Genomic DNA, 25276 nt, shown 5'->3' with positions numbered 1-25276 from the left:
AAGTTTTTGTTTTTTAAAAATGGTAGTAGGGAGTAAATAGAAAAAATTAAAGTATTTGATAACTAGTTTTTGGCCTAAAATAGGTATTTGATAACTAGTTTTTGGCCTAAACTAGTTTTTATCATTTTGATAGACTACATTTGATTAAAGCAGCAGAATTTAAAGTTTGAAAAATAACTGAAATTTTTACTAAAGGTCAAGATTATTGTGTTGCACTCATCTCTATACTTTAATTTGTTTAGAGTAAATATGAATTGGTTAGACAGAAGAAGAGTGCTTTGTCCATTTCTATAAAGAAACGTTCTTTGTAAGACAAATATCTTCCCGTGTATATGTTTGTGTTGGTGTAAGTGTCATCGAAAGAGGAATGCTGATGGATATGAAGCATCTCCACATGCATGCTGTTGGAAGAATAGTGAAATAAGATGATTCTTTCGGTTCTTACAATTGTACATCTAACTCCAGAGGAGTCAGTGCCTCAGCTGCCATGAACCTCACCGCACGTCAATGCCCACTGGTTTCCATGTCAAATGTGTAGGTACTACCACAGTACTTTTGAGGACTCTAACTCCCATAATTCCACTGTTTCCGGTAAATCCACATACGTCACGATCAGTGACCTCCGCAACCTTTAAATTGGGGGATCAGCCCCATTTTCAGTTTTATTCTCTCTGTTCAGGACTTTCACTCCGTGGGACCTCTGATGAAAAGAGAAATCTGCTCTTCCAGAAGAAGAACCAATGCGCTTTTGTAGACACCATTGCCCACGGTGATAAATGCACTAGGAGCGAACTTTTCTTAACTGAGTTAACCGGTAATTAAGTTACACAAGTAACGTAGCGCTGCGACTAAAGCGGTTATTTAAACGTTTAGAAGCGTCAGGATTCATTCTAACAGTAATCGTGTGAAACCGCACATCGTTGTCTGAAATCTGTGCTGCTTTTATAGCTAGGCTGTTGCATGCACTTCTTTTCTAACCTCCTGACTCGGTCTTATACTCTCGTACACCGTCAGTATTTCAGTGTTAACTTGTAACGTTATCAGTATTGGGATCAGGAAAACTCCGACAAAGTCCTTTGTCTGGAGTAGACCACGCGGTACGCCTCCCTTCCCCCATATACTTTGATAACATCACAAGCACTGTTTCATTGTACCTAAGCGCATCTTGGTGCGCGTACACAACACCTTTCACACCTCCATGAGCACTTACACGCTTCACGTGATTCCTGTTGCCGTTCCTTCTACCTCGCAGTTCTTCTTCTTCCTCTGCGCAGTCGCGTATGTGAACACGCCTCACGGGCTCAGTCGCTTGCTTGGTAGCTAAGGCAATATCTCTCTCACTTTCTCTTTCTCACACGACTACTCGTGTAAACTTCTCTCTCGTACACGACTACTCGTGTAAACACACGCACAAGCACGCACACACACACACACTTTTTTAGCCTTGTTTGGTTTATTTATTAACTAATATAATTAACGTGATAGGGTTGTGTTAATAAATTTGATTATTTTTGTAAACTGTTCGTCTGTGTTGTTATTTTATTCATTGAAGTTAAGTAATACATTATTTCTATATTAGTAGGATAACAATAATTAAAGATAACTTTAATGAGACTGATTTGTGTTATTGATTTAAGACTGGTTAATAACACCAAGTGCTCCTAAGCAGCACTCAACTCATTGCAGCTACAAATGGAATTGAAAAGGATTTTCATGCTGTAATGTGTCTTCTTCTTTTTCTTCCAGCTTTGTCCCTTTTTTCGGGGGGGTTGCCACAGCGAATCAACGTTTTCCATTTCACCCTGTTCTCTGCTCCAACTATCTGCATGTCCAACCTCACTGCATCCATATATCTCCTCTTTGTCTCCTAGCTGGTAGCTCCATCTCTAACATTCTTCTACCACTGTATTCACTGTCCCTCCTCTGCACATGTCCAAACCATCTCAATCTGGCTTCTCTATCTTTTTCTTTTTCTCTAGCTTTTTACATGCTGTAATGTGTAAATGTTTAAAAACATTTCATAGAATGTGTTTCAGATTTTACAGTTTAGATTATATTATGCTGTTTGTCTAAGGCAGACATGGGCTCACTAATGCCTGTGGGCTGGATACGACTCGTTGGACTTTCTAATCTGGCCTGTCAAACTTTGTTACAGGTTGTCCATGTTATGGTAAAGACTGAGTTCAATCCATCTTCTTCCTAAATTTCAAAGCATTTACTATAACTTCAGTTAATGTCACTAGGTGGCTCTTGTAAAGATATGATTATTATTATGATGTTCTGGTTTCTATTTTGCATTTCTGGATATCTTGCAGTAATAGTAGTTTGAGCCTGTGGTGTTCCTGTAGTTGGTTCAGAACTGGACAGAGATCACAGCCGCAACTCAGCACAACACGTCTTTTCATTTATTCACACAGTCTGTAAATGTGAGTATATTCATGTTTATATGTTGGGTAACTGTGTATATATATATATGTGTGTGTGTGTGTGTGTGTGTAACTACATGTATATATATATATATATATATGTAACTACATATCTGTAGACATATTATAGTCATTTATATGTTTGCCGATCCGCGTATGCTAATGGTTAGCATCATAACGGGAATTCACATGCATGTTAGCATTGATCTAGCGGAGTTGTTTTTTAGTTTAAAGTTTAATATGGCTCTTTTTTATGTTATAAATAAACATATGTTGGCATGACTGACATGTGCTGTATGTGTATTCAGTTTTACAGATTGATCTTTCAGTAAAGACTGCAAAAAGGAAACTTGTGCTTCTTTATTGAGAGCTGTTAGCTATCTGCCGAGCTATTGTAATGGCCACACAAAAAAACAGGGGCAGAATAATTATTATGATTATAATATTATGATAAACTAATAATAATGAAATAATATAAAATAATGAAATTATTGCATCATAAATGTTAAACTTCAAGAAAGGAAAACTACTGAGTATTTGTGTGACAAAGAGTGGAAATGTACAGAGTAATTATGTGACAATTGTGTGTAGCATGACAAGATATATGTATTCTTTCTGTTGTTAAGATATAGGCTAGAACAACCTGGCATTTGGAGAACAAAACAGTCCTTTATAAATCATGATAGTGTGTACATCTGAGTGATGGTCACGGTAACCGTTGAGTTTCACGACGGGAGCACCTGTAACAGCAGCAGAAGTGAAGCAGAATCCCAAAAACATGGATAAGGACATCCAGTCAGACGTTTGCATGCACAACTCTTAAAAACCTAGGTCAGGGAAAGATAGTTGGTCAGACTTCGTGAACTGACATCTCATGGCAGGGACGCGTAGATCTGACCCAGAGCTCTGGAACTGTCTATTTTGCCAATTATGTAATAAATACGAGTTAAGCCTAAAGCCTCCTATTTGCTCCATAAAAGAACGCAAAGTATCTGACTCACACATAGAGAGATTTCAGCCAGCCACTAGGGTACACGAAGCTGGGTTTATAGTGCCGGTCCCAAGCCCAGATAAATGGTGAGGGTTGCGTCAGGAAGGGCATCCGGCGTAAAACGTTTAGCTAAATCAAATATGCAGATCAATAAAACGATTTCTATACCGGATCGGTCGAGGCCCGGGTTAACAACGACCGCCAACAGTGCCGTTGACCAACAGGGCACTGATGGAAATTGGACTACTGTTGGTCAGAGACAGAGTCAGAGACAGAGAAGAAGAGGAGGGCGTTTGGTTAGGAGAAAAAGAGAAAAGATGAAGAATAGAAGTGTTAGTCTGAAGTTTGGAACTTTGAATGTAGGTACAATGACAGGGAAAAGTAGAGAAATAGCTGATGTGATGGAGAGAAGAAGAGTAGATATTTTGTGTGTGCAGGAGACCAGGTGGAAGGGCAGTAAGGCTAGAAACATTGGAGGAGGCTACAAACTGTTTTATCATGGTTCAGATGGGAAGAGAAATGGAGTAGGGGTGATCCTAAAGGAAGAATATGTAAGAAATGTGGTAGAGGTGAAAAGAGAGTCAGACAGGTTGATGTGTGTGAAGGTAGAAGTAGAAGGAGAGATGATTAATGTTGTTAGTGGTTATGCCCCACAGGTGGGCTGTGAGTTGGAAGAAAAGGAGAAGTTCTGGAAGGAGCTAGATTGGATGGTAGAGAGTATCCCCAGGAGAGAGAGAGTGGTGATTGGAGCAGACCTAAATGGTCATGTAGGGGAAGGGAACAGAGGAGATGAGGAAGTGATAGGCAGGTTTGGTGTTAGGGAGAGAAACGTAGAAGGACAGGCAGTGGTAGATTTTGCAAAGAGAATGGAAATGGCTGTGGTAAACACATATTTCCAAAAGAAAGAGGAACATAGGGTGACTTACAAGAGTGGAGGCAGGTCCACACAGATAGATTATATTCTATGTAGAAGATGTAATCTGAGGGAGATTAGAGACTGTAAGGTGGTGGCAGGTGAGAGTGTAGCCAAACAACATCGGATGGTAGTGTGTAAAATGACGATGGAGGTGACAAAAAGGAAGAGAGTGAAGACAGAGCAGAAGATCAAGTGGTGGAAACTAAGGAAAGAGACATGTTGTGAAGACTTCAGGAAGGAAGTAAGGGCAGTTCTGGGTAGTGTTGAGATATTCCCAGATGATTGGGAGACTACAGCTGCAGTGATGAGGGAGACAGGTAGGAAGGTGCTAGGTATGTCCTCTGGGCAGAGAAAGGAGGACAAAGAGACCTGGTGGTGGAATGAGGAGATCCAGGAGAGTGTGCAGAGAAAGAGATTAGCGAAGAAGAGATGGGACAGTGACAGAACAGAAGAGAACAGACTGGAGTACAAAGAGAGGACAAGGGAGGTGAAGAGGGAAGTGGCCAAGGCCAAACAAAAGGCATATGAGGAGTTGTATGAGAGTTTGGAAACAAAGGAAGGAGAAAAGGAGTTGTATAGATTGGCGAGACAGAGAAATCAAGCTGGGAAGGATGTGCAGCAGGTGAGGTTGATTAAGGACAGAGAGGGGAATGTGATCACAAGTGAGGAAAGTGTGCTGAGAAGATGGAAGGAATACTTTGAGGAGTTGTTAAATGAGGAAAATGAAAGGGAAAGTAGAAACGAGGAGCCAGAGACTAGTAGGAAGAAGGTAGATCAGGTTAGAAAGGATGAAGTTAGAAAAGCCCTGAAGAGGATGAAGAGTGGAAAGTCAGTTGGTCCTGATGACATACCAGTGGAAGTATGGAAGTGTTTAGGAGAAGTGGCAGTAAATTTCCTGACTGGTTTGTTTAACAGAATTTTAGAGACTGGCAAGATGCCTGATGAGTGGAGAAAAAGTGTTCTGGTGCCAATTCATAAGAAGGGTGATGCACAGAGTTGTAACAACTACAGAGGGATAAAGTTGATGAGCCATACAATGAAGATTTAGGAAAGAGTAGTTGAAGCTAGGTTGAGGCAGGAAGTGGAGATTTGTGAACAACAGTATGGTTTCATGCCTAGGAAGAGTACCACAGATGCAATATTTGCCTTGAGGATGTTGATGGAGAAGTACAGGGAAGGTCAGAAGGAGCTGCATTGTGTATTTGTAGATCTAGAAAAGGCATATGACAAAGTGCCAAGGGAGGAATTGTGGTTTTGTATGAGGAAGTCAGGAGTGGCAGAGAAGTATGTTAGTTTGGTGCAGGACATGTATGAGAATAGTACAACAGTAGTGAGGTGCGCTGTTGGGAGGACAGAAGACTTCAAAGTGGAGGTGGGACTACATCAAGGATCGGCCCTGAGCCCCTTCTTGTTTGCTGTGGTGATGGACAGATTGACAGATGAGGTCAGACAGGAGTCCCCATGGACTATGATGTTTGCAGATGACATTGTGATCTGTAGTGAGAGTAGGCAGCAGCTAGAAGAGAACCTAGAGAGGTGGAGGTTTGCACTAGAAAGAAGAGGAATGAAGGTCAGTCGCAGCAAGACAGAGTACATGTGTGTAAACGAAAGGCAGAACAGTGAAATAGTGAGGCTACAAGGAGCAGAGGTGGTGAAGGTGCAGGAGTTTAGGTACTTAGGATCAACTGTTCAGAGCAGCGGAGACTGTGGAAGAGAGGTGAAGAATAGAGTACAGGCAGGATGGAACAGCTGGAGAAAAGTGTCAGGAGTGATCTGTGACAGAAGAGTGTCAGCTAAGGTGAAGGGAAAGGTTTACAGGACAGTGGTGAGACCAGCCATGATGTATGGTTTAGAGACAGTAGCAATAGGCAGAAGACAGGAGGAGGAGCTGGAGGTGGCAGAGTTAAAGATGCTAAGATTCTCTTTAGGAGTGACAAGAATGGACAGGGTCAGGAATGAGGTCATTAGAGGGACAACACAGACAGGAAGGTTTGGAGAAAAAGCTAGAGAAGCCAGATTGAGATGGTTTGGACATGTGCAGAGGAGGGACAGTGGATACATTGGTAGAAGAATGTTAGAGATGGAGCTACCAGGGAGGAGAAAGAGAGGAAGGCCAAAGAGGAGATATATGGATGCAGTGAGGGAGGACATGCAGATAGTTGGAGTCAGAGTAGAAGATACAGAGAACAGGGAGAGATGGAAATCAATGATTTGCTGTGGCAACCCCTGAAAAAAAGGGACAAAGCAGAAAGAAAAAGAAGACATAGAGAGATTTCAGTAAAATGAGCAGAATCTAACACCCTCCATATATTATGCACATAATATATAAATAATTAAGTTAGTTCTAGTCATAAAAGGTATTGTGAATATAGGTGATAACTAACATCAATATAAGTAATGGATATTTTTTATTGAGAACACAAACAGAATATCAAATTCATTGTAATTTACCTTAAAGGACGTTTATTCATCCAGGTTATCTTATCCAAAGCAGACACCGAGGGCAACCGGACTTGTTTTAGACAATCCTCTTTTGAAGTGGTCTTAAAGGAGAAGTTCAATCCCTTAAAGTGAATTTGTTTTATTAAATTAAAATCAAGTTTTCATACAGAGGATGTTGGTGTTGAGTAGTTCAACCTATGTATGAAAGCAGACAAAGTGCAAAACAACAAACTGGCCACTTGCCAATTTAATTATGAAGACCTGAGATCTGTTCTGAGAGTTACCAACGTTGATTTACTGTCAAAATGGGGAATGGGGGTCTTTCAATTTTAGGCTTCTTGTTTATTTTATTATTATTTAACACATAAATTCTACATCAAATCAATTCTGAGACGGCCCGTTGGTCAAATTTTGAACCTCATTGTTCTCCGTGGGCCAAATGTACTAAATCCTGATTTCTGAAATCTGACATTTGTGTCTGTCCCAAATGTGGTAAAATGTGTCTTGATACTACAGCTGTAATAGCGCAGACATGAGTGGCTGACAGAGAACAATGCGAGAAAAGGTTATTGTTAACTGACAATAGAGCTGCCAGATGAGAACTTCCAATTAATGTATTGCTACAGGTTAAGATAAATACGTAAGTATAAAACGTATAATAAATGAATAAATAAAGGTAAATTGGCGACCAGATACTTCCTTGTTAATCGCTACACCAAATGACGGCGTACTCGGCTGTTTTTGTTGTTTGGTTGCCCGTGACTAACCCACGAAGAAGGCGGAAATCATCGTAGATACAGCGCTGGTGTCAGTAGAAGAAGCCGTAGTGGTGACTGTCCACATTAACTGAGGAGAGTCAGACTTTGTCCAGGAAACTTCTACCACTTACCACAATGTTTCTTTTTAGAAACGTATTGAAATGTTCGTGTTTGTTCGTTACCGTTTGTTTTATGACGAGGGATTGTCAGGGGATTGACCTGGACTTTCAGGAGGAGTTTTTAAAGCGAGAATATAGCCTGAGCAAGCCCTACAGAGGTAAGTTCTCATTCCACTGGTGTTACAGAGCCCCAGGTAATCTTTAACAATGTTTAACTCATATAGGATTACAGCCAGCGTTACAACGTATTTCAGTTTTTAGGTTGACATCCGACTTTTTGTTGCCTCAAATACTGTTAATTGTAATTGTTACATTTAAATAACCTCAATTTGAATTTCTTGAAATATTTATAAATATTTATCTATTAAAAATTTATATTACATCCACTATTTTAGCAACACTCAAAGTATACTAATACAAATAAATACTAATGTTTATTGATGCTGTTCAGGTTTGGGCTTCTCCAGTTCTTCACAGTGGGATCTGATGGGCACTGCCATGGTGACGACTGACCATGTGAGACTGACCCCAGATCTGCAGAGTAGACAGGGAGCTGTGTGGAGTCGGATCGTAAGTTTACCACCAACATAGTGTTTTAGACTGGTACACTTACAAACATCAATCACTTTAATTGCATGTGACACTTGGAGGACACCACAACGTCTAATATTAACAATGTCTACTTTCACACAGAGACTCACAGTGTGTCTTTCATTACTAAGCATTGGCTGCAGATTTGAGGCCAGTTAAAATCTAGTATTATCTGGTACTGCAAAAGTGAAGTAATTTTCCCTGTGGTTCTGACTTAGTGACATAAACAGCATTAGAAATTTGATATTACCACGAGGCAGGGATATATTTGGCAATTGGAAGCAGGTGTGAACAGGTTAGAGTTATAACTAACCAAACAAGAGTATTTACTAAACTTGCAACTACAGTAATTAAAAAGCAGGACAGAGTAGGTACAGATATAAAATATGCATTTTAATGGTTTCAATCGATTAAAATGCATATTTTATTTGCATTTTTATAGAAGCTAAAGACCAATTAAGTAAGAACATATGCCAGTGACAGTTTCTGTTTTTCAAAGTACAAAGCAACTGGAATTTTATGAAAGTGCAGCAGTTTAGTGGCCATCAGCTCAGGAGATGTTTACTCTTCAGTCTTTATTTAAGACATAATTAGCCTCATACATGTGAAGAATGTCTCCATATGCTTCTGTGATTACCAGCTCAATCTCCACATTGTCATTTACCTTGCTGAGTGACTTCAACAAAGGCCACGTCACTTGTTATTGCAAGTTCTGAACACAACATTCTGACTGACTGATTGGTCTGTGGTTGACAGATACGCGCTATTTATGTCAGAGTGCAGGATAAACCTGTTTTTGTCTGAACCTCTCTCTCTCTCTCGCTCCCCATCTCTCTCTCTTTTTTTAACCACTACTGCTGTTCAGCCTCTTGTCTTGAGGGACTGGGAGCTGAAGGTACATTTTAAAATCCATGGCCTGGCAAAGAAGAATCTAAACGGAGATGGAATGGCAATCTGGTTGACCAAAGATCGTATGCAGGATGGTAGGAACAGAGAGTCAGCATGTAAAACAAAAAGACAAACAGGAATTGAACATCATTTTTGGCCAATAATCTCATTAGACTTAATCTTTTTGTAAAGTCAGACAGTTGCTTAAGAATTTATGCAATTTCCTCTGTATTCTTCAGTTTTAACATATTTGTCATTATTACCATCACCTCTTTGGGGCTGTGGAGTTCTACATCATCTATAGTAATTTCCGGACTATTGAGCACACCTTAATATAGGCCCCACCCACTAAATTTAAAAAGAAAAAAATAATTGTACATATATAGACTATACCTTATCTATAAGCCACAACATGAAATATTTGCACAGAAAGATTTCTTTCCACTTTAATTTAATAAATGATTTTTTTCCGAACAGTGCCTGTGACACGGCTGGTTACACATTACCTCTTTCCTGTTTCGGCGCCTCGACCATAGTTAAAATGCACAGGGGAGACGTAGTGATCTGCTCCACGGCTGAAGATAACATTAGCTCTGGGGCTAACTCCCTTCACTTTGTGCTTGTCTACAACAGAGGTAAACAGAAACAGGGAAGTTGGCGTCTTTATTATCAGCCACACCGAGCACAACAGTACATAAAAAGCGTTTTAACAGCTCCTGTATAAGCAACTCACGCTTCAACATGACAGAGCTATTAGGCAACATACACTACTAATATAACACACAGTAGCCTACCAGAAAAGTAATTGATCGCTAGTGGTATGAACTTCGCTAGCCCGAAAAAATCCATAAATTAGCTGCATCATTGTTTAAGTAGTGGGGTTCCTTGTAGTCCGGAAATTACGGGTTCAAAGCATGTGAAAAAAGTAGCACCTTGTAGTCCGGAAATTATGGTTATCATAAATTTAATTTATTGTTTATTTTTAACTAATTGATATATGTATGCAAACAATGTTTACATTTTAAGAAAATGGTTAAATTGTTCAATTGCACTAAATAGCACATTTAAATAATATTGTGCGTAATGTCCACAGGACCTATTTACTTTTTTCGCCCAATTTTAAATTGCATGTTATAAACATACCAAATTCAAACCACAGAAAATTCTTCATGTAAATTAACCAGCTGTTGGTTTTTTATTTTCTAAAAGTGAACACTTTTATTCATTTGAATTCAGTTCTCTCTTTTCAGTACAGAAGTGTGGATCCCTAACAGCAGAGATAGCTTATTTTTTAACTCCACTCCACTTTGACTGCAGTGTGTAAACTCTTGTTTCATGTTATGAGCTTTTTGGGTCAATGCATCAGACAATACCTGAGCGACACAGCTCTTTATATGGTTCCATCCAAATACCATATATAGCAGAAATTCAAATCCAACACATTCCGATCTGCTACAGGCACACCTATTTGGTTTAACCAAAAGTTTTCACCATAAGAACAGAATTTCTATTTTTAAACAGAATTTAAAGCGTTTTAGAGTTAGGTTAAGGATTATTGCCCAGCAACTATTTTACCTTACCTCCAAACACGAAACATGTCAGATTAATATCAGCTGTTTGTTGGCGACAAATATACTGAAAAAAAAATATAATGTTCTCACATATCAACGAGTCTTCAGCAAGAAGCTGTTTGTTATCACAGTTGAAAGATCTTGTTGAATCATTATCGTCATCACTGTCTCTTGACAGGGTCTGTGTTTGGGAGCAAAAATTACTTTGTTGGACTCGGAATATTTGTGGACACATATCCAAACTCTGAGAAATTATTTGATGTAAGTGAGAAACAGAAACCCCCAACATTTTTCCTACCTTTTCTATCCTGTTAGTTTAAATACTGGCATGTTTTGTTCATGAAAACAGATTAACATTAAAATACATTTCATGATAATAGATGTGTCCTTAAAACTTAACAGTATTTGTGTTGCTTAAGAAGTATTGTTGTGATGTGAATCTGTCATGGCCGTCCATCACATCATTTCCTTTCATTATGACCATTGTCATTTTGATATGCAGATCTTTGAATGTTGTTTTTTTTTCTTTTTACAGAGAACTTTCCCATATATATCAGTGACGTTGGGAAATGGAACTTTGTCATACAATCATAATCAGGATGGTCGACCTTCTGAACTGGGAGGGTGTGCAGCTATGGCTCGAAACTCCATCTATGACAACTTCCTCCTTATCAAATACACAAAAAACAGGCTCACGGTAACATTGGAGTAACAAAAAACAACTCTTTTGTGTGTGACTGATTTGTCATTACATTTGAGTGGCATCTTTATGCATAATTTAGTAGCCTAACCCTTTACTGTTTAGAAATTAATTGCAATGATTTCCAATAATTTTTTGGTTTGTTGTTTGGGGAATTGACACGCAACAATATTATTTCATTTTTATGTGTGTTTGTTTTGTAAACAAATTAAGGTTTTATAATGTAATTGGATGACTGTTCTTACTGGCTTTTTTATTTGAGGTTACTTTTTTGGCACCATTTACCTGATTATTTCCTAAGTCTCCCACGACCTTTGACACTTATTTATACTTTTTATAGCTTTACCTCATAAAAAGACATTTTGTCCCTGTATATTTACATATTCTTTGCCAATTATAAAGATATATGCTCTCAGATATTTTATCAGTTATTTATTTGGAAGTTAGAGAAATAGGAATTAGAAAAGAGGTTGCTAAAACATTTTAGAAGTTACAAAAATTTCAGTAAAAAACAATTACTAATTAGATATACCTCAGCTTTTTTATTCGTTCTTCATTTGCAGGTGATGGTGGATGTGGATGGAAAGCAAGAGTGGAGGATATGTGCTGACATCACAGGACTGAGACTGCCTTTAGGTTATTACCTTGGTGCCTCTGCTGCTACTGGAGAACTGTCAGGTACCTGTCAACCAATCAATTCAACAATTCACATGCTCTGTGATCAAACACTTCTTTGTAATTTCTTAACAGCGTCCATCGGTATATGTACACATAGCTCACAAAGCTCAACTTCCTCCATGTAGAGATTCGCCACTATGGGAGACACAGGAGAGCCCATAGCGCAGCCATGCTTTCGTCTGTAGAAAGACTCGTTGAACTGGAAGTAAGTGGTGGTGAGGCAGAAATCCAGAAGGGCACAAATGTGATCAATGGTCAGGTTAGTTCTTACCCTCAGCGTGTGGTCTTATAGTAAGTGCATCCTCACTGTTGCTGCTGTTTCTGTAGTGGGGATACATGTAAAAATTTATGTGATGTCGTAAGAGACCATGGTCTCATCCGTGTCCAGTTTTAGGCCCCTTATCTTGTTAGAGATGTCCTGTGAGGTGATATCATAAGTGACATAATTGATTCTGCTGTTGATAGGTCTGAGTGCCTACATTGTGGATTTGGGGGAGACCATAAATACGGGGAATGGCTTCTCCCGATATAGCCGGTGGTACAGTGGTCTATCGATGAGTTTATCCGTTTCCAGCTGTTGGAGGCAGTTGGAGGACTGTTTACATTTGACCAGTTGACCCCAAGGCCCCTCCCAACAGCAGGGAGCTGGAGTAGCTTTATTCTTTGTCACACCCAGAGTATATATTTGCTGTACTCTCCACCACCAGTTAGAATTGAAGAAGCCTCTTGGATGAGAGGCGAAACATTTCTTCTTTAACCCTGACCATGACCTGGATGACTGACAATCTTCATAGACTTGTATGTTTTAGTTTGGAGTCTGATATGACCCAGGAATTTGAGTCAAATTATAGTGAGGTAATTGAATAAATATAAGGATATTTGTAATGGTTCAAGGAGAAACATATAGAAAACATATTGGGTCTCTGTAAAGTGTGCACAAAACACAATAGTCAGCGTGTGTGTGTTCATGTTCGTACTATTGCTAATGAAGACAATATGTCCTGGTGGAGGACATTTTGCAGGCCCTGACTGAGTGAGAGGGTATTTAAAGTTTATGTTTAGTTTGAGAGTAAGGAATCAAATAAGGTTAAGATTAAAGATGACTTAATAAAACCTTTTATGTCCGATACTGCAACTTGGAGTATCTGCCAATACAGATATGAATTCGATACCTTTTTTTCCCTCCAGCATGCCATGGGCTGCCGTTGCTGAGTTGATAATTTTCTTGTTTACAGCATGTTGCACAATGTTAGGTTGAGCATTTCGAATTGGACGTACTACTGTTTTTTCAATGGGTGATACTGAAATTTTGACCAGTATCCGATTGAGCTATCCCTAGTTTAGATTAAAGTTAGCATGAGGATTTGGATTAGGCACATGTTAGGTTAGGGTAGTGGTTTCATACCCTTTTCTTTCTTAAAATACACAAAATACATTGACATGTTCTTAGTGCAGTAGTTTTATAGCTCATTATTTCTGAGACCAGGTTTGGATCAATGTTTTGTTTTGGACTTGATCAAGTATCTAATCTTTTCCTATCAATTATGTTCTAATTGAAGGTAATAGAATAAGAGGATGCTGTACAAAATGTATTAATGCCTAAAGCTGTACATAGATTTTAATCTGAATGAGAGATTTTTCAACTAAATCACGGCAGGAGTCGAAAACAGAGAATGGGTCTGATTTGGGCCCAAATTGTATCGTTGTTTATTGGGAAAACTTGGACATTTCCATCAAAGTAAGAATCACTCATACGTTATCCCGATGTTACTGCAGCAATTGTCAGTATTCATTCAGTTATATGTTTCCACGTCAGTAAAACTGAAGGGAGTCTATTCAGGTGCAAGTGCTTAAGTATTTAACACACTCACTGCAGACAATCATGACCTCATCTCCATAAAGTTGTACCAGCTGACGGTGGAGAGAACTGCAGCAGAAAAAGACAACGAGGAGGAGGTGACATTACCCCGAGTTGATGACATGAAACAGTTTGAAGGTAAGACCTCTCACTCAGTCCCTCTATGATATGATTTTTGCAGACTGATTACAAGATCACAAAGTAAAAAATTGTGTGAAAAGAACGTTTGAAAATTAATCTTATGGATCCTCTGTTACTTTTCAGTGATAGTAGAAGAAGAAGGAATGACCAAAATTCAGTTCTTCTTTATGCTGCTCTTTGCCATCGTTGGTTTGATTGTCATGGTGGTAGCAGGATTCTTCACCTATAGATGCTGGACTGAAAAAAAACGCAAACACTTTTACTGATCAGACCTCTTCACATAGTGCTGCCAATGTGTGACTTTGTAGGTCAACCCGTGGATCACAGTTGTCTCCATTGGCGACATTGAGGTAAAAACTCATATGCTGGAAAAACAAATATCAGCTGCTCTGATGAACAGATTTACTGTAGTTACAATACTTCAAATCAAAGCATGTTTACCTCTGTGATTTGTTCATAAATTCTCTATTGTGATCCACACAGAGAAGCTACTATTGGTTTATTTCTCCTGATGTCTTTAGAACAATATTAATAACTGGTATAAAATAACCTTAAATGTTGAAATTCTATATCCATTGTTGCAACAAATATTATTATTGAGATTCATTTGTCTGTGAATGTGTTACCTGGGATGCACTGGTGAGTGTAAGGGTGGGGGTGCATGGATGTAAGGTTAAACTTAGGCTGGCTTCTACAAAAGATATTGTATTTTGCTTTTTCACCTTTTCTTTGTCAATTATTTTTACATTTCAACCCAACTTCAGGTTATTGCCTGACATTGTGTTGATAAGGAAGCAGTACTTTTTTTATTATCATTTTCATTTGTTTAGTCTTAATCTGTCTAGTCTTATTGGCTTTTTTTAACCACCACTTTTACAAAAATAAGGTCACTGTTGTTAGTTTGTTCTTTACATTAGTGACACTGCTGAGACCAACAGATCCTGTGTATTGACCTTTAAATAAAAGTGTTTATTTTTTCATAGTGGGACCAAATATTGGTGCTTTTATTTATAAATAAACTTATCTTTAGAGAAAACGATGTTCTCAGAAATAATTGTTTTCTCTAAAACCGTATTTTCAGACAAGGAGGCGTTCATAAAATCCTTTTATTTTCTCAAAATTCGACAGTGCGTCTTGTAACGGCGGGCATACACTGTACGATTTTAGCCCGTTTTTGACCCGATTTTTGAGACGCACGCAACGCTTGGCCCGATTTCCCGTTTTCACGTCGAGCGTCTTTTTCTGTACGGTGTACGGGTAAAATTCGATACCGAGTAAAATTCGATACCGATATTTTATCATTTGTCTTTTAAATAAAAAAAATGTGTATTTCAAATCATAGCTTCTTTAAGAATCCAAGGCAGAGTTTTTTATTTATTTATTTATTTTAAACTCTGGAGTGTACTGAGGTAGCTGCCTCATTTACTATACAGTCAACACAACAATAGAAAAACCTGAGAACACAATCATATAAAATATGTCAAAACAATGTTTCAAACTCTGAAAAGAAATAAATACAATTGTAAAAACATCAAAATAAATTAAAGTTTTTTTGTCATTGTGACACAGCACACCACAAAATATGACCTCTGCTTTTAGCCCATCACCACAGCCAGCAGGGGGCAGCTGTAGGAGCAGCAGTGTATGGGGAGGATACCATGCTCAGGGCACCTTGGTGGTAACCTCTTCCTTAACCACTACGCCGCCAACTGCCCCAATTGTTTTTGACCCGATTTTTGAGACGCACGCGACGCTCGGCCCGATTTCCCGTTTTCACGTCGGGCGTCTTTTTCCGTACGGTGTACAGTGGAACGAGGACCAATTATCTGTTCACGAACCACCGTCGGACGGTCGGGAGAATTTCTGACATGTCAGAAAATTTGATCGGCCGATAAATTCTTTCGCACAGCGGAAGCAGAGCCCCGAGCTGACCGAAGTATTTCTCCCTCAGTGCGAGCGCGCAAAGTGAAACCACGGCGAGGCGTCGGTGGCATGAAAATATGGAGGCGAGATTGATAGAGCTGTGGCACTGTCCACAATAAACGTAATAAAAAAAACAATACATGTACTGTCCATGTTTATTGAGCCATCTCTGACTCCAAATGCGCTGGCGCCTCTTTATCGAATTTTCAGCGCACAGTATCGCAGCCGTCTTTTTTTGAATAGCACGTTAGTAATAACTATGTTCTTCATAGCAGGCTATTAGCTGTTTGAAGAATGTCAGCCTGACTTGGTAGGTTAAAACTAGCGCTAACTTTAGAGGACACTCCCCCTTGTGGTAGAGTAACAGACCTACACTCTGCTGACATTCTTGAAAACACTTTACATCTGCCTCAATTCTCATCCAAAACATGTAAAACACAATAACTTACAAATTTGTGACCATACATATTTGTAGGTGTCACACACTCCCCAACAAAAAAATAAATTGGCTCCTGACATTTGACCTCTTTTACTCTTTAATTCCCTTAGAAAGTGTCGCCCATAGTCCAAACCTAAAATTACAGCCCTCGGTTATGTTCTTCATAGCAGGCTATTAGCTGTTTGAAGAATGTCAGCCTGACTTGGTAGGTTAAAACTAGCGCTAACTTTAGAGGACACTCCCCCTTGTGGTAGAGTAACAGACCTACACTCTGCTGACATTCTTGAAAACACTTTACATCTGCCTCAATTCTCATCCAAAACATGTAAAACACAATAACTTACAAATTTGTGACCATACATATTTGTAGGTGTCACACACTCCCCAACAAAAAAATAAATTGGCTCCTGACATTTGACCTCTTTTACTCTTTAATTCCCTTAGAAAGTGTCGCCCATAGTCAAACCCTAAAATTACTGCCCATTAACAAGGATAGATAGGCATGTTATAAAATCTTATCATGGCATTATATGGTGGTGACAGGTAGGGCACTGGGATACACTGTGCTGCTGAAACAGTGTATGGTGTCTGGGGGTATGGCTGCATGCCCCAAAGTGTCATGTTTGGTGTCTCAAAAACTTCTACCCTACTGACTGATGGTTGTACCTGCAGCGAGGGCTGCCCTAGTGTGTTGTAGGTAAAAAGTGCTATTGGTCGCCTATCTCTAGTTGATCCCCTCACTGTCTGCTCATCAAGTTGAGGGGTCAGGCCATGTCCAGCGCTGATCTCCTCTGACACAGGCTGCATGGTCTCACTTTCACTTCCCGTACCAGATGCCCGAACTACCCCATACTCTGCATCACTCACAATTTCCTCCTCTTCAACATTACTGTTAGGTTCAATGTTTTGTTCACCACTTTGCTCTTGTTTGGTTTCTCTTTGTACTCTTGTTGATTTCACAGGTGTTCTCTCTGCCTGACCTGATTGGGGAACACAGGCCGGTTCACAGGTAGTTATGGTACTCTTTCTGTTTCCACTTCTCAGGTTATATTTTAGCTCATATTAAATTGAATCGTCATCATCATCAGAGCTTGTTTCACTGCTGTGTTGAAGTTCTTTTTCTTGTTTTATAGACTTTTTACTATCCTTTCTCTTTAATGGTGTTTTCACTTTCTCTTTTTTTATCGGCAGATCGATAGGTAAGTCATTGATGAGATGTAATAAATTATGATGCAGAACTCGTGACTTGTTCTCATCCACCTCTGAGACCACTTTGTAGACTGGATTGTCTCTGATTTGTTCCTTCACAACATACACAGCATTTTCCCAATATGCCCTCAATTTACCAGGACCACCCCTCTCGCTCAGATTTCGTACTAGTACCCTGTCTCCAGGTTGCAGCACCACTCCTCATGTGTTTGTCATAATACTTTTTCCCACGAGCACTTGAGTTCCTGCTGTTCTCTGAAGCAATCCGGTATGCCACTGTCATACACTCCGCCCACTTCTCAGCGTACATCCTTGGTGTCTCGAGCTCTTTGTCTGTGGTAGTGATGTTCGATACCACCAATTTCCTTTCCGATCCGATACCGAGTAAAATTCGGGCTGGTATCGCCGATACCGATATCGATACCGATACCGATATTTTATCATTTGTCTTTTAAATTAAAAAAAATGTGTATTTCAAATCATAGCTTCTTTAAGAATCCAAGGCAGAGTTTTTTATTTATTTATTTATTTTAAACTCTGGAGTGTACTGAGGTAGCTGCCTCATTTACTATACAGTCAACACAACAATAGAAAAACCTGAGAACACAATCATAAAATATGTCAAAACAATGTTTCAAACTCTGAAAAGAAATAAATACAATTGTAAAAACATCAAAATAAATTAAAGTGACTTATTTTTTGCGTTCCGACATTTTACAAACAGACTTTGACTAATAGTGATGCGCGATTCGCAAACAAACAGGGGGTGGAGGAAGGGAAGCATTGCGCACGCACACAGACGCAACCTGCAGGAGCTCAGGGGGGAGAGGAGGGGATGCGCTACAGTTGCATACACACACACTACAGAGAATGGGAGGGGGGGGGGGGTGAAATTCAGATGGATATTTTTATCTTGATCTTGTGTATTTTTACTGTAAACAGTTTATGGTAGTAGTAGAATTATATTATAATAGTACTACTGGTATTTTTTTTTTTACCTGAGTGCTGCTTTTATTTTTATTCAATCAACCTAACCTGTTCCGATGGGTCTCTGTTTTTGTATTTCATACTATATTTTTACAGAGGTTAAATAAAGATGAATGAATAAATGAAGCCATTCATTGAATAAGCATTTGATAGTCTTTATTTTTTTACATTTCTAATTCATTATTCACCAAAACATGTCATTTGTAAAACAAAACAAAAAATAAATAAAATAAAATAAATAATCTTACGAGCCATTTGGGACCCGAAAGTCGGATTTTCTCAGTGAACCGAGCCAAAAGAACCGGTTCTCTAAAAAAGAACCGAAATTCCCATCAATAGTGACTGAGTGAGAGCACGGAGTAGAGCCCCTGTACTTACGCATGACGCACACACCCAGCCGGAAGAAGAAGTAGTCCCACCAACCGAGCGTCACTTAGACAACATCTCAATAATTTGGATACTTTTCACCATGTTTCTGTTTAGGATACACCTCATCTCAGAATGCGTAAGTATCAAAAGTATAGATATTTTGATTTCAGAATCGATTTCAGAGCATAAAGATCCAGAATCTTTAGTATCGATATTTCAGGATCGATCCGCACATCACTACACGAGCCGTTTTCACCCGCACAGTGTGAGCTCTCTGGTCGTGTTCGATGTTCGGAAATCGAATCTTTCATATGACTCCCAAGTCATGAAATATTTGTTCATATTGAACTCACGAATCACTCACTGCGAACTAATCACTCACTGGGAACAAATCACTCTCTGCGAACTAATCTTTCACTGTAAACTAATCTTTCACTACGAACGAATTACTCTCTGCAAACTAATCTATGGCTGTGAACTAATCTTTCACTGTGAACTAATCTTTCATTGCAAACGAATCACTCTCTGTGAACTAATCTTTCGCTGTGAACTAATCTTTCACTGTGAACTAATCTTTCATTGCAAACGAATCACTCTCTGTGAACTAATCTTTCGCTGTGAACGAATCTTTCGCCGTGAACCTATCTTCCACTGTGAACCAATCACTCCCTGTGAACGAATCACTCTCTGCGAGCTAATCTTTCGCTGTAAATCACTCTCTGTAAACTAATCTTTGGCATCGTTGTCGCAGATTCGTTTCATTTGTCACGTAACAGAGAGCTCGGGTCTATTTTGCTCTCGTTCATCTTCACATTGTGGTGTTTTTCTTTCCTATGTTTTTACATGATTTTAATTGCTTATGGCATTTTGTGTACTTTGTAGACTTTGTCAGCGGAAGCAAACCATGTTGCCTTCAGTTTTTAGTGTCGGAGAACCGCATCCTTCCTTACAACGCCCACAATAGGGCTAAAGCGCCACCTGCTGTAAAACAAATTATTCGTTCAAGATTCGTTCACCACTCGTTCATTTTACTGTTCGAGAATCAAAGATCCGAATCAATAAAAAGAATCGGTCTTCTCATCACTACATCTCACATGTCACACAACTGAAGCACACTAGGAGCCAGAATTGACGTTAAATCCTGTTATGGCAATTAAAATATGCTCAACAACAATTTTTACAGTATGGTTGTGTGACCCAAATCTGTGCAACATTGCGTCGTGCCTCCCGACACCCGGAGCCAGGTGATTAAAGTTGATCTTTTATTCTAAAATATCTTACATTGGATGAATTAGGGATATAAGTTATATAGCAATGCACATAAACATTTTAAACCTCTGTCTATGAAGATTCTCAGTCATCCAGGTCATGGTCAAGGTTGAAGAGTTCTGTTAGGCAACACTGAGGGACAACTCTTCAGGACAGGACTCAGCTGTTCACATACACCTCAAGGACAAAACACACTCCTTCGAGGACAAAAACCTTTGTCAACCTGGAAAAAACACCACTCAACAAAGGAGGTGGGCTGAGACAAACCCTATCACCCACAAGGTATGTGTTACTTTTGAATGGAAATTACTTGACATGGTCCATGGATGTACTTTCGCACTAACAAACATATTCATCATTTTATCAGGAAGCCATATTTTATCTCAATGCTTTTGTGGCAAGCTCCCTCTTCGTAAATAGAATTTCTAGCTAGTTATCAAAGTGTGTTAAATCATAATCTGCTTGTAAGGAACACATGCTCCCTTTTTGGGAGACCTTGCTTTGCACAGGAAATATTCTGTACATACTCCTAGAAATGTTTTACGATGTGCTCCGCAAAGGATGAAGTCTTCTCCTCATCATCCATGTGAATCGTGTAAACTTTGCCCAAAAAGAATGTACTCAAAAACAACTGCTCAGCACTTATGTAACTTTCTCAATAAAAGGAGCTGTAGTCCTCATACACTTAGGGACTTAGGTGAGCCATTTCTGCAAAGCTGTTGGCCTCTCTGCTCTCACTCACAGCGAGTAAAACTCACAACGTTGTCAGGTGTGGTTCTTTCCAGGTCATTCTATCTGTAGCAGTTAGATGACAATAGTGGTTGCTGAATAACGTATTTTTCGGCACCAACATATTCCATTGTTGTATTTTAAGTTGTTCTTAATGTTTTAATGTTTTATTGTTTTTCAATGCGGTGTTATTATCATTGTAACTGTAGTTCTGTAAGGTGTCCTTGGGTGACAGAAAGGAGCCTATGAAATAAAATGTACTATTATTATTATATATACACAAGCACACACATACATATGTTCCTGACATTTTTACATATTAATAAATCAATCTTTTGTATTAGTCTACCTGGTGTTTTTTGTCACTTATAGCAGTATACGGAAAGCTTTTGTCATGTTTAGGAATGTTGATTTATCATGTTAAATAGTGATAATTTATTATCATGATTAATGGTGAATAATTCGTAGCTACCTCGTGATTAATCTAATTAAAATTTAAGCGATTGGCATCCCTAGTGTAGAGCTATCTACAGTACATAGCTATGTACGTTTTAAAACTAAATTCGTTGTATAATTTACCTACCAGAGGACGGCGGTATTGCCACAATGTGTGGTTTGCTGCGTTCTTAGACGCGTAAAAGAAGAGCAGGAGGCAGTAGAGATTTTCCAAACAAACTGGCTAACAATATTTGGACTAGATTTAACGATGTACATTGGCGAAACATGATCTCAGTTAGTAATATTCTGTTGTTCGGTCAAGTCTTTCTGCTGATCTCCGTGGTTCTGCTTCAGTTGCTGGAGGGCATTCACTCCCAGAATTCCTCGTTTACAACCACCACTAGCTCGGAGACTACTGGTTCCTCTGCGGGCCCTCTAACAACCGCGCTTCCATTCAGTGAACTGCCTCAGCTGCAGCCTGACTCAACAGTGGAGAGTGACAATGACACGGAGAGATTGGAATACAGGCCCCCGTCACCCGTGATTCTCTGCAGCTTCCTGTAAGTTACGCCGCTTTGTTAGCACACAGGCTAATGCTAACGTCCTATTTTAAACGCCAAAACACCTAGAGACAAACTACTGTTACTATTCACTACTGTTAATAATTACGGCGTGTATGCAAACCTATTCAAATCAGTTGATGACAAAATAAAAAATCCACAAGGGTACTTTGTCGAATTCCTTGAGTACAATTTCTCTCGCCTTCTCCACCTTCCTGGCTAATTCAATTTAGTTAATTACTTGTTGCAGACAATGTGTCTAACCATAAAGACACGAGTATGTCCAATATTAGTTTCTCAGTAGTAATTTTGTTATTTGTGCATATTTTTCAGTTGTGAAAATTGTCAGAAGATTATAGAGTATTATAGAAGTTATAGAGTAGTCAAAATGTTATATATATGTTTTCTTCATTGCCCTGTACAATTTATGTAAACCAACCTTTTTGAAACTGAAAGCTACTTAAAGGGCTCTTTACTAATATGGAAAGCTACTTGTTAGACACAGACTTCCCGAACAATGTAATAATAATTAGTTCTGGGACATACAATAGTAAACACTTACCATTGTCATTGCACCCATTTGAATATCATTGCAAGTATAACTGATTCATAAAGGACATTAATAGTATGAATAGTCTATGAAGATTCTCAGTCATCCAGGTCATGGACGAGGTTGAAGAGTTCTGTTAGGCAACTGGATGTGAAATTCTTCTCAAAGAAACGTTTGAGAGATGTTTCACCTCTCATCCAAGAGGCTTCAGTTCATGAAGAACTGATATAGCCTGATATAATAACAGGGATACTTATTTAAATTATTTGGAAAGACTATTTGGGACCACAGGGATATATACATGTCCCGGTTTGTTGGCCCCAACAAATGTTGCTAAATAATTCAGCCTCTTTTGACAAAAAAATTCTACTTTGTCCCCACACCCCTCATTTTACTTTAGACCAGAAGAGTTTATCTACTGTCAGGAGCCTATTGACCATGCAGGAAACTACACTGCTCTGCAGGAGTTGGGACATGGATGTGCAGGAGTAAGAAATACACAATTCTAAAATATGTGGTGTTTTTATTCAAAAATAACTTATTTGAAGTTCTTTTATTTTTAGTGGGGAGGCCAGACACAGAAGGAAGTAAACACTACTCGTGTCATATGCTCTGCACTGGATAATATAGAATGTGCTGGACCTAGAGAATTTCTCAGAGACAATGTTCCCTGTATCAAGTAAGTCTTTTCGAAAACTGACACAACAGACAAATGTGCCTTACGTATTTACATGATGTGAGACAATGGCCGTCAACAGTGTAATTAGGTATCATTAGATAAAATCTAAAAATTACTTGATAAAGTATTTTGACATTTTAATAAAGTCAGTAATTCCTTTATTTTATCTGTTCTTAAAAACATACAATGTTGTTCAGGCAATTAAGAAATAAAGCTGAACCGTAAGAAAAGGGCAAACTAGTAGTGTTTGCAGTGTTCTTTAACATTTTACATACTAACTTTAAACTTTTGTTCATTATTTAATTTCACCAATCACCACCGCTATGCAGACCCAACTGGACTACACTGCTGAGCAAAATCTAAAAGAAAATACTAACGAATCAGTTCTGGTCTCTTTTTATTCAGATTACCTTAGAGCACCATCTGTTGGACAACACCGTAATTACGTTAAAGGATTCTTTCTGACCAGGCTGTAAAGCAAGGGTCTCAAAATCGAACGAGCTGGAGCTACTACTGTCAATGTTATCTGATTGGAGGACCACTTTGATGATTGAGCATTACAAATAACAACATTTATTCAGCATTCTATTTATTTTAAATACGGTGGAAAAAAGTGCAAAGATCATTTAAATGAACTATAAATATGTTTGGAGCTTGGCTCCATGTTGCTAGGAACATGGCAGTACTTGGCAACATGGCTAGGTCCTTGACATTATACAATTTATAATATAAGTGCAAATTTTATTTTCTTAACCCCTGAGTAACTTTCAAATTAAACAGATAGTGTAAAAGCACAATTTCCTTGATTGTAATATATTTTTTTATGACTTCTGCTTTGCTGTCTCACCTGATTGGCTCTTTGCTTGTCTCAGATACACCGGACACTATTTCATCACCACACTGCTTTACTCGTTCTTCCTGGGTTGTTTTGGTGTGGATCGTTTCTGTCTGGGTCACACTGGCACAGCCGTCGGGAAGCTGCTGACGCTGGGAGGTTTGGGAATCTGGTGGTTTGTGGACTTGATCCTTCTCATTACTGGAGGCCTGATGCCCAGCGATTATAGCAACTGGTGTACTTATTACTGACCCCTTTTACAGGGGGGTGTACTTTTTTAAGGGTAGGAGTGCAAGGTGATGAGGACACCTGCAGCATAATGTTCTAAAAGTAATCACAAAAATATCTTAAAATTACACAGCTGGTCAATATTCAAACCAGTTGCAGACATTGATATTTACTGCTTCTATAAAAGAAATACACAAGTCTATGTAAGTGATGAAGTTACTTGGTATTGTTACTTGACATATATGTTCAAGAGAATGGTGGAATAGAAAACCAAGCAAACCCTCAGAACAGCAAACTCCATCAGTTTGGATATGCAACCAACTATATTCTGTAGCAGGCAAACCATTCCAATATTCCTTAAAGTTAAAAACAAGTTTGTCTATGATATGAATAATTTCGATCACTGTTATTGTGCTCAATGTGAAGTTATCTTAAGGAAGTAACTCCATCCATCCATCCATCCATCCATTTTCATCCGCTTATCCGTTACCGGGTCGCGGGGGCAGCAGTCGCCACCCAAATCACACTGCACCGTACCAACCCCCCCAAACCTTCCTGCGGGTGGTGAGTCCACTGGAAGGTATTAACTGCCCTAACCGGGATTCGAACCTGCCCAGGAGGTGAACCCTGGGGTTCCACACCAATGACAGAGACATTGCCTCTGGGCCAAAGCGCCACAGGAAGTAACTGTTTAGGGTTTTTTTGTTTTGTTTTGTTTTGGACACAAACAACAGCTGAAGAGACCCCAAAACCTCTGGGAAAGTATTAGCACCTACTTCACATTCGGCTGTGTTACAGTTCGGGACAGTTCGGGACTGACGTCTGGGACCTACACGATCTCAACTTCATAAAAAAGAATCAGTTACGTTAAACTTACAGCAAAAAGTTTGGCGCAAAATGTCCTGCCCGTTTTTTATATCGATGCATTTTATAAAGAACTAGCGTCTTCATGGCGCAATAAGTTTCTGGTGCGCGAGCGGTA

The 25276-nt window shown here is 39.0% G+C and overlaps 2 protein-coding genes across 8 annotated transcripts; both read left to right on the top strand.

Annotated features, from left to right (window-relative positions):
- The first annotated feature begins 6860 nt into the window (after window positions 1-6860).
- On the top strand, window positions 6861-15459 carry LOC103398886 (VIP36-like protein). 6 transcript variants are annotated; one of them, XM_025053859.1, is made up of 9 exons: window positions 6861-7810; window positions 8104-8222; window positions 9109-9226; window positions 10881-10963; window positions 11238-11399; window positions 11966-12080; window positions 12206-12339; window positions 13957-14076; window positions 14203-14257. In XM_025053859.1, exons 1-8 carry the CDS (start codon window positions 7669-7671, stop codon window positions 13978-13980), a joined length of 897 nt encoding a protein of 298 aa, XP_024909627.1. In that variant the 5' UTR covers window positions 6861-7668; the 3' UTR covers window positions 13981-14076; window positions 14203-14257. The 6 variants fall into 6 exon arrangements, with proteins under 6 accessions (XP_024909627.1, XP_008335860.1, XP_024909629.1 ...); XM_025053861.1 differs by having other exon boundaries at window positions 6864-7810; window positions 12206-12285; XM_008337636.3 differs by lacking the exon at window positions 12206-12339 and adding an exon at window positions 14547-15459 and having other exon boundaries at window positions 6914-7810; window positions 14203-14421.
- A 6151-nt stretch (window positions 15460-21610) lies between these two features.
- On the top strand, window positions 21611-24862 carry tm2d2 (TM2 domain containing 2). Of its 2 annotated transcripts, none has more exons than XM_025053858.1 (4): window positions 21611-22002; window positions 22953-23040; window positions 23116-23231; window positions 24086-24862. In XM_025053858.1, exons 1-4 carry the CDS (start codon window positions 21728-21730, stop codon window positions 24315-24317), a joined length of 711 nt encoding a protein of 236 aa, XP_024909626.1. In that variant the 5' UTR covers window positions 21611-21727; the 3' UTR covers window positions 24318-24862. The 2 variants fall into 2 exon arrangements, with proteins under 2 accessions (XP_024909626.1, XP_008335856.1); XM_008337634.3 differs by having other exon boundaries at window positions 21614-22002; window positions 24104-24862.
- Window positions 24863-25276: the final 414 nt, after the last annotated feature.

Source organism: Cynoglossus semilaevis, unplaced genomic scaffold (assembly GCF_000523025.1).
Source record: "Cynoglossus semilaevis isolate Cse_v1.0 unplaced genomic scaffold, Cse_v1.0 scaffold299, whole genome shotgun sequence".
NCBI classification, from domain to species: Eukaryota; Metazoa; Chordata; class Actinopteri; order Pleuronectiformes; family Cynoglossidae; genus Cynoglossus; species Cynoglossus semilaevis.
The sequence above is the reverse complement of the archived record's forward strand: the minus strand, read 5'-3'. Positions and strand labels throughout refer to the sequence as shown.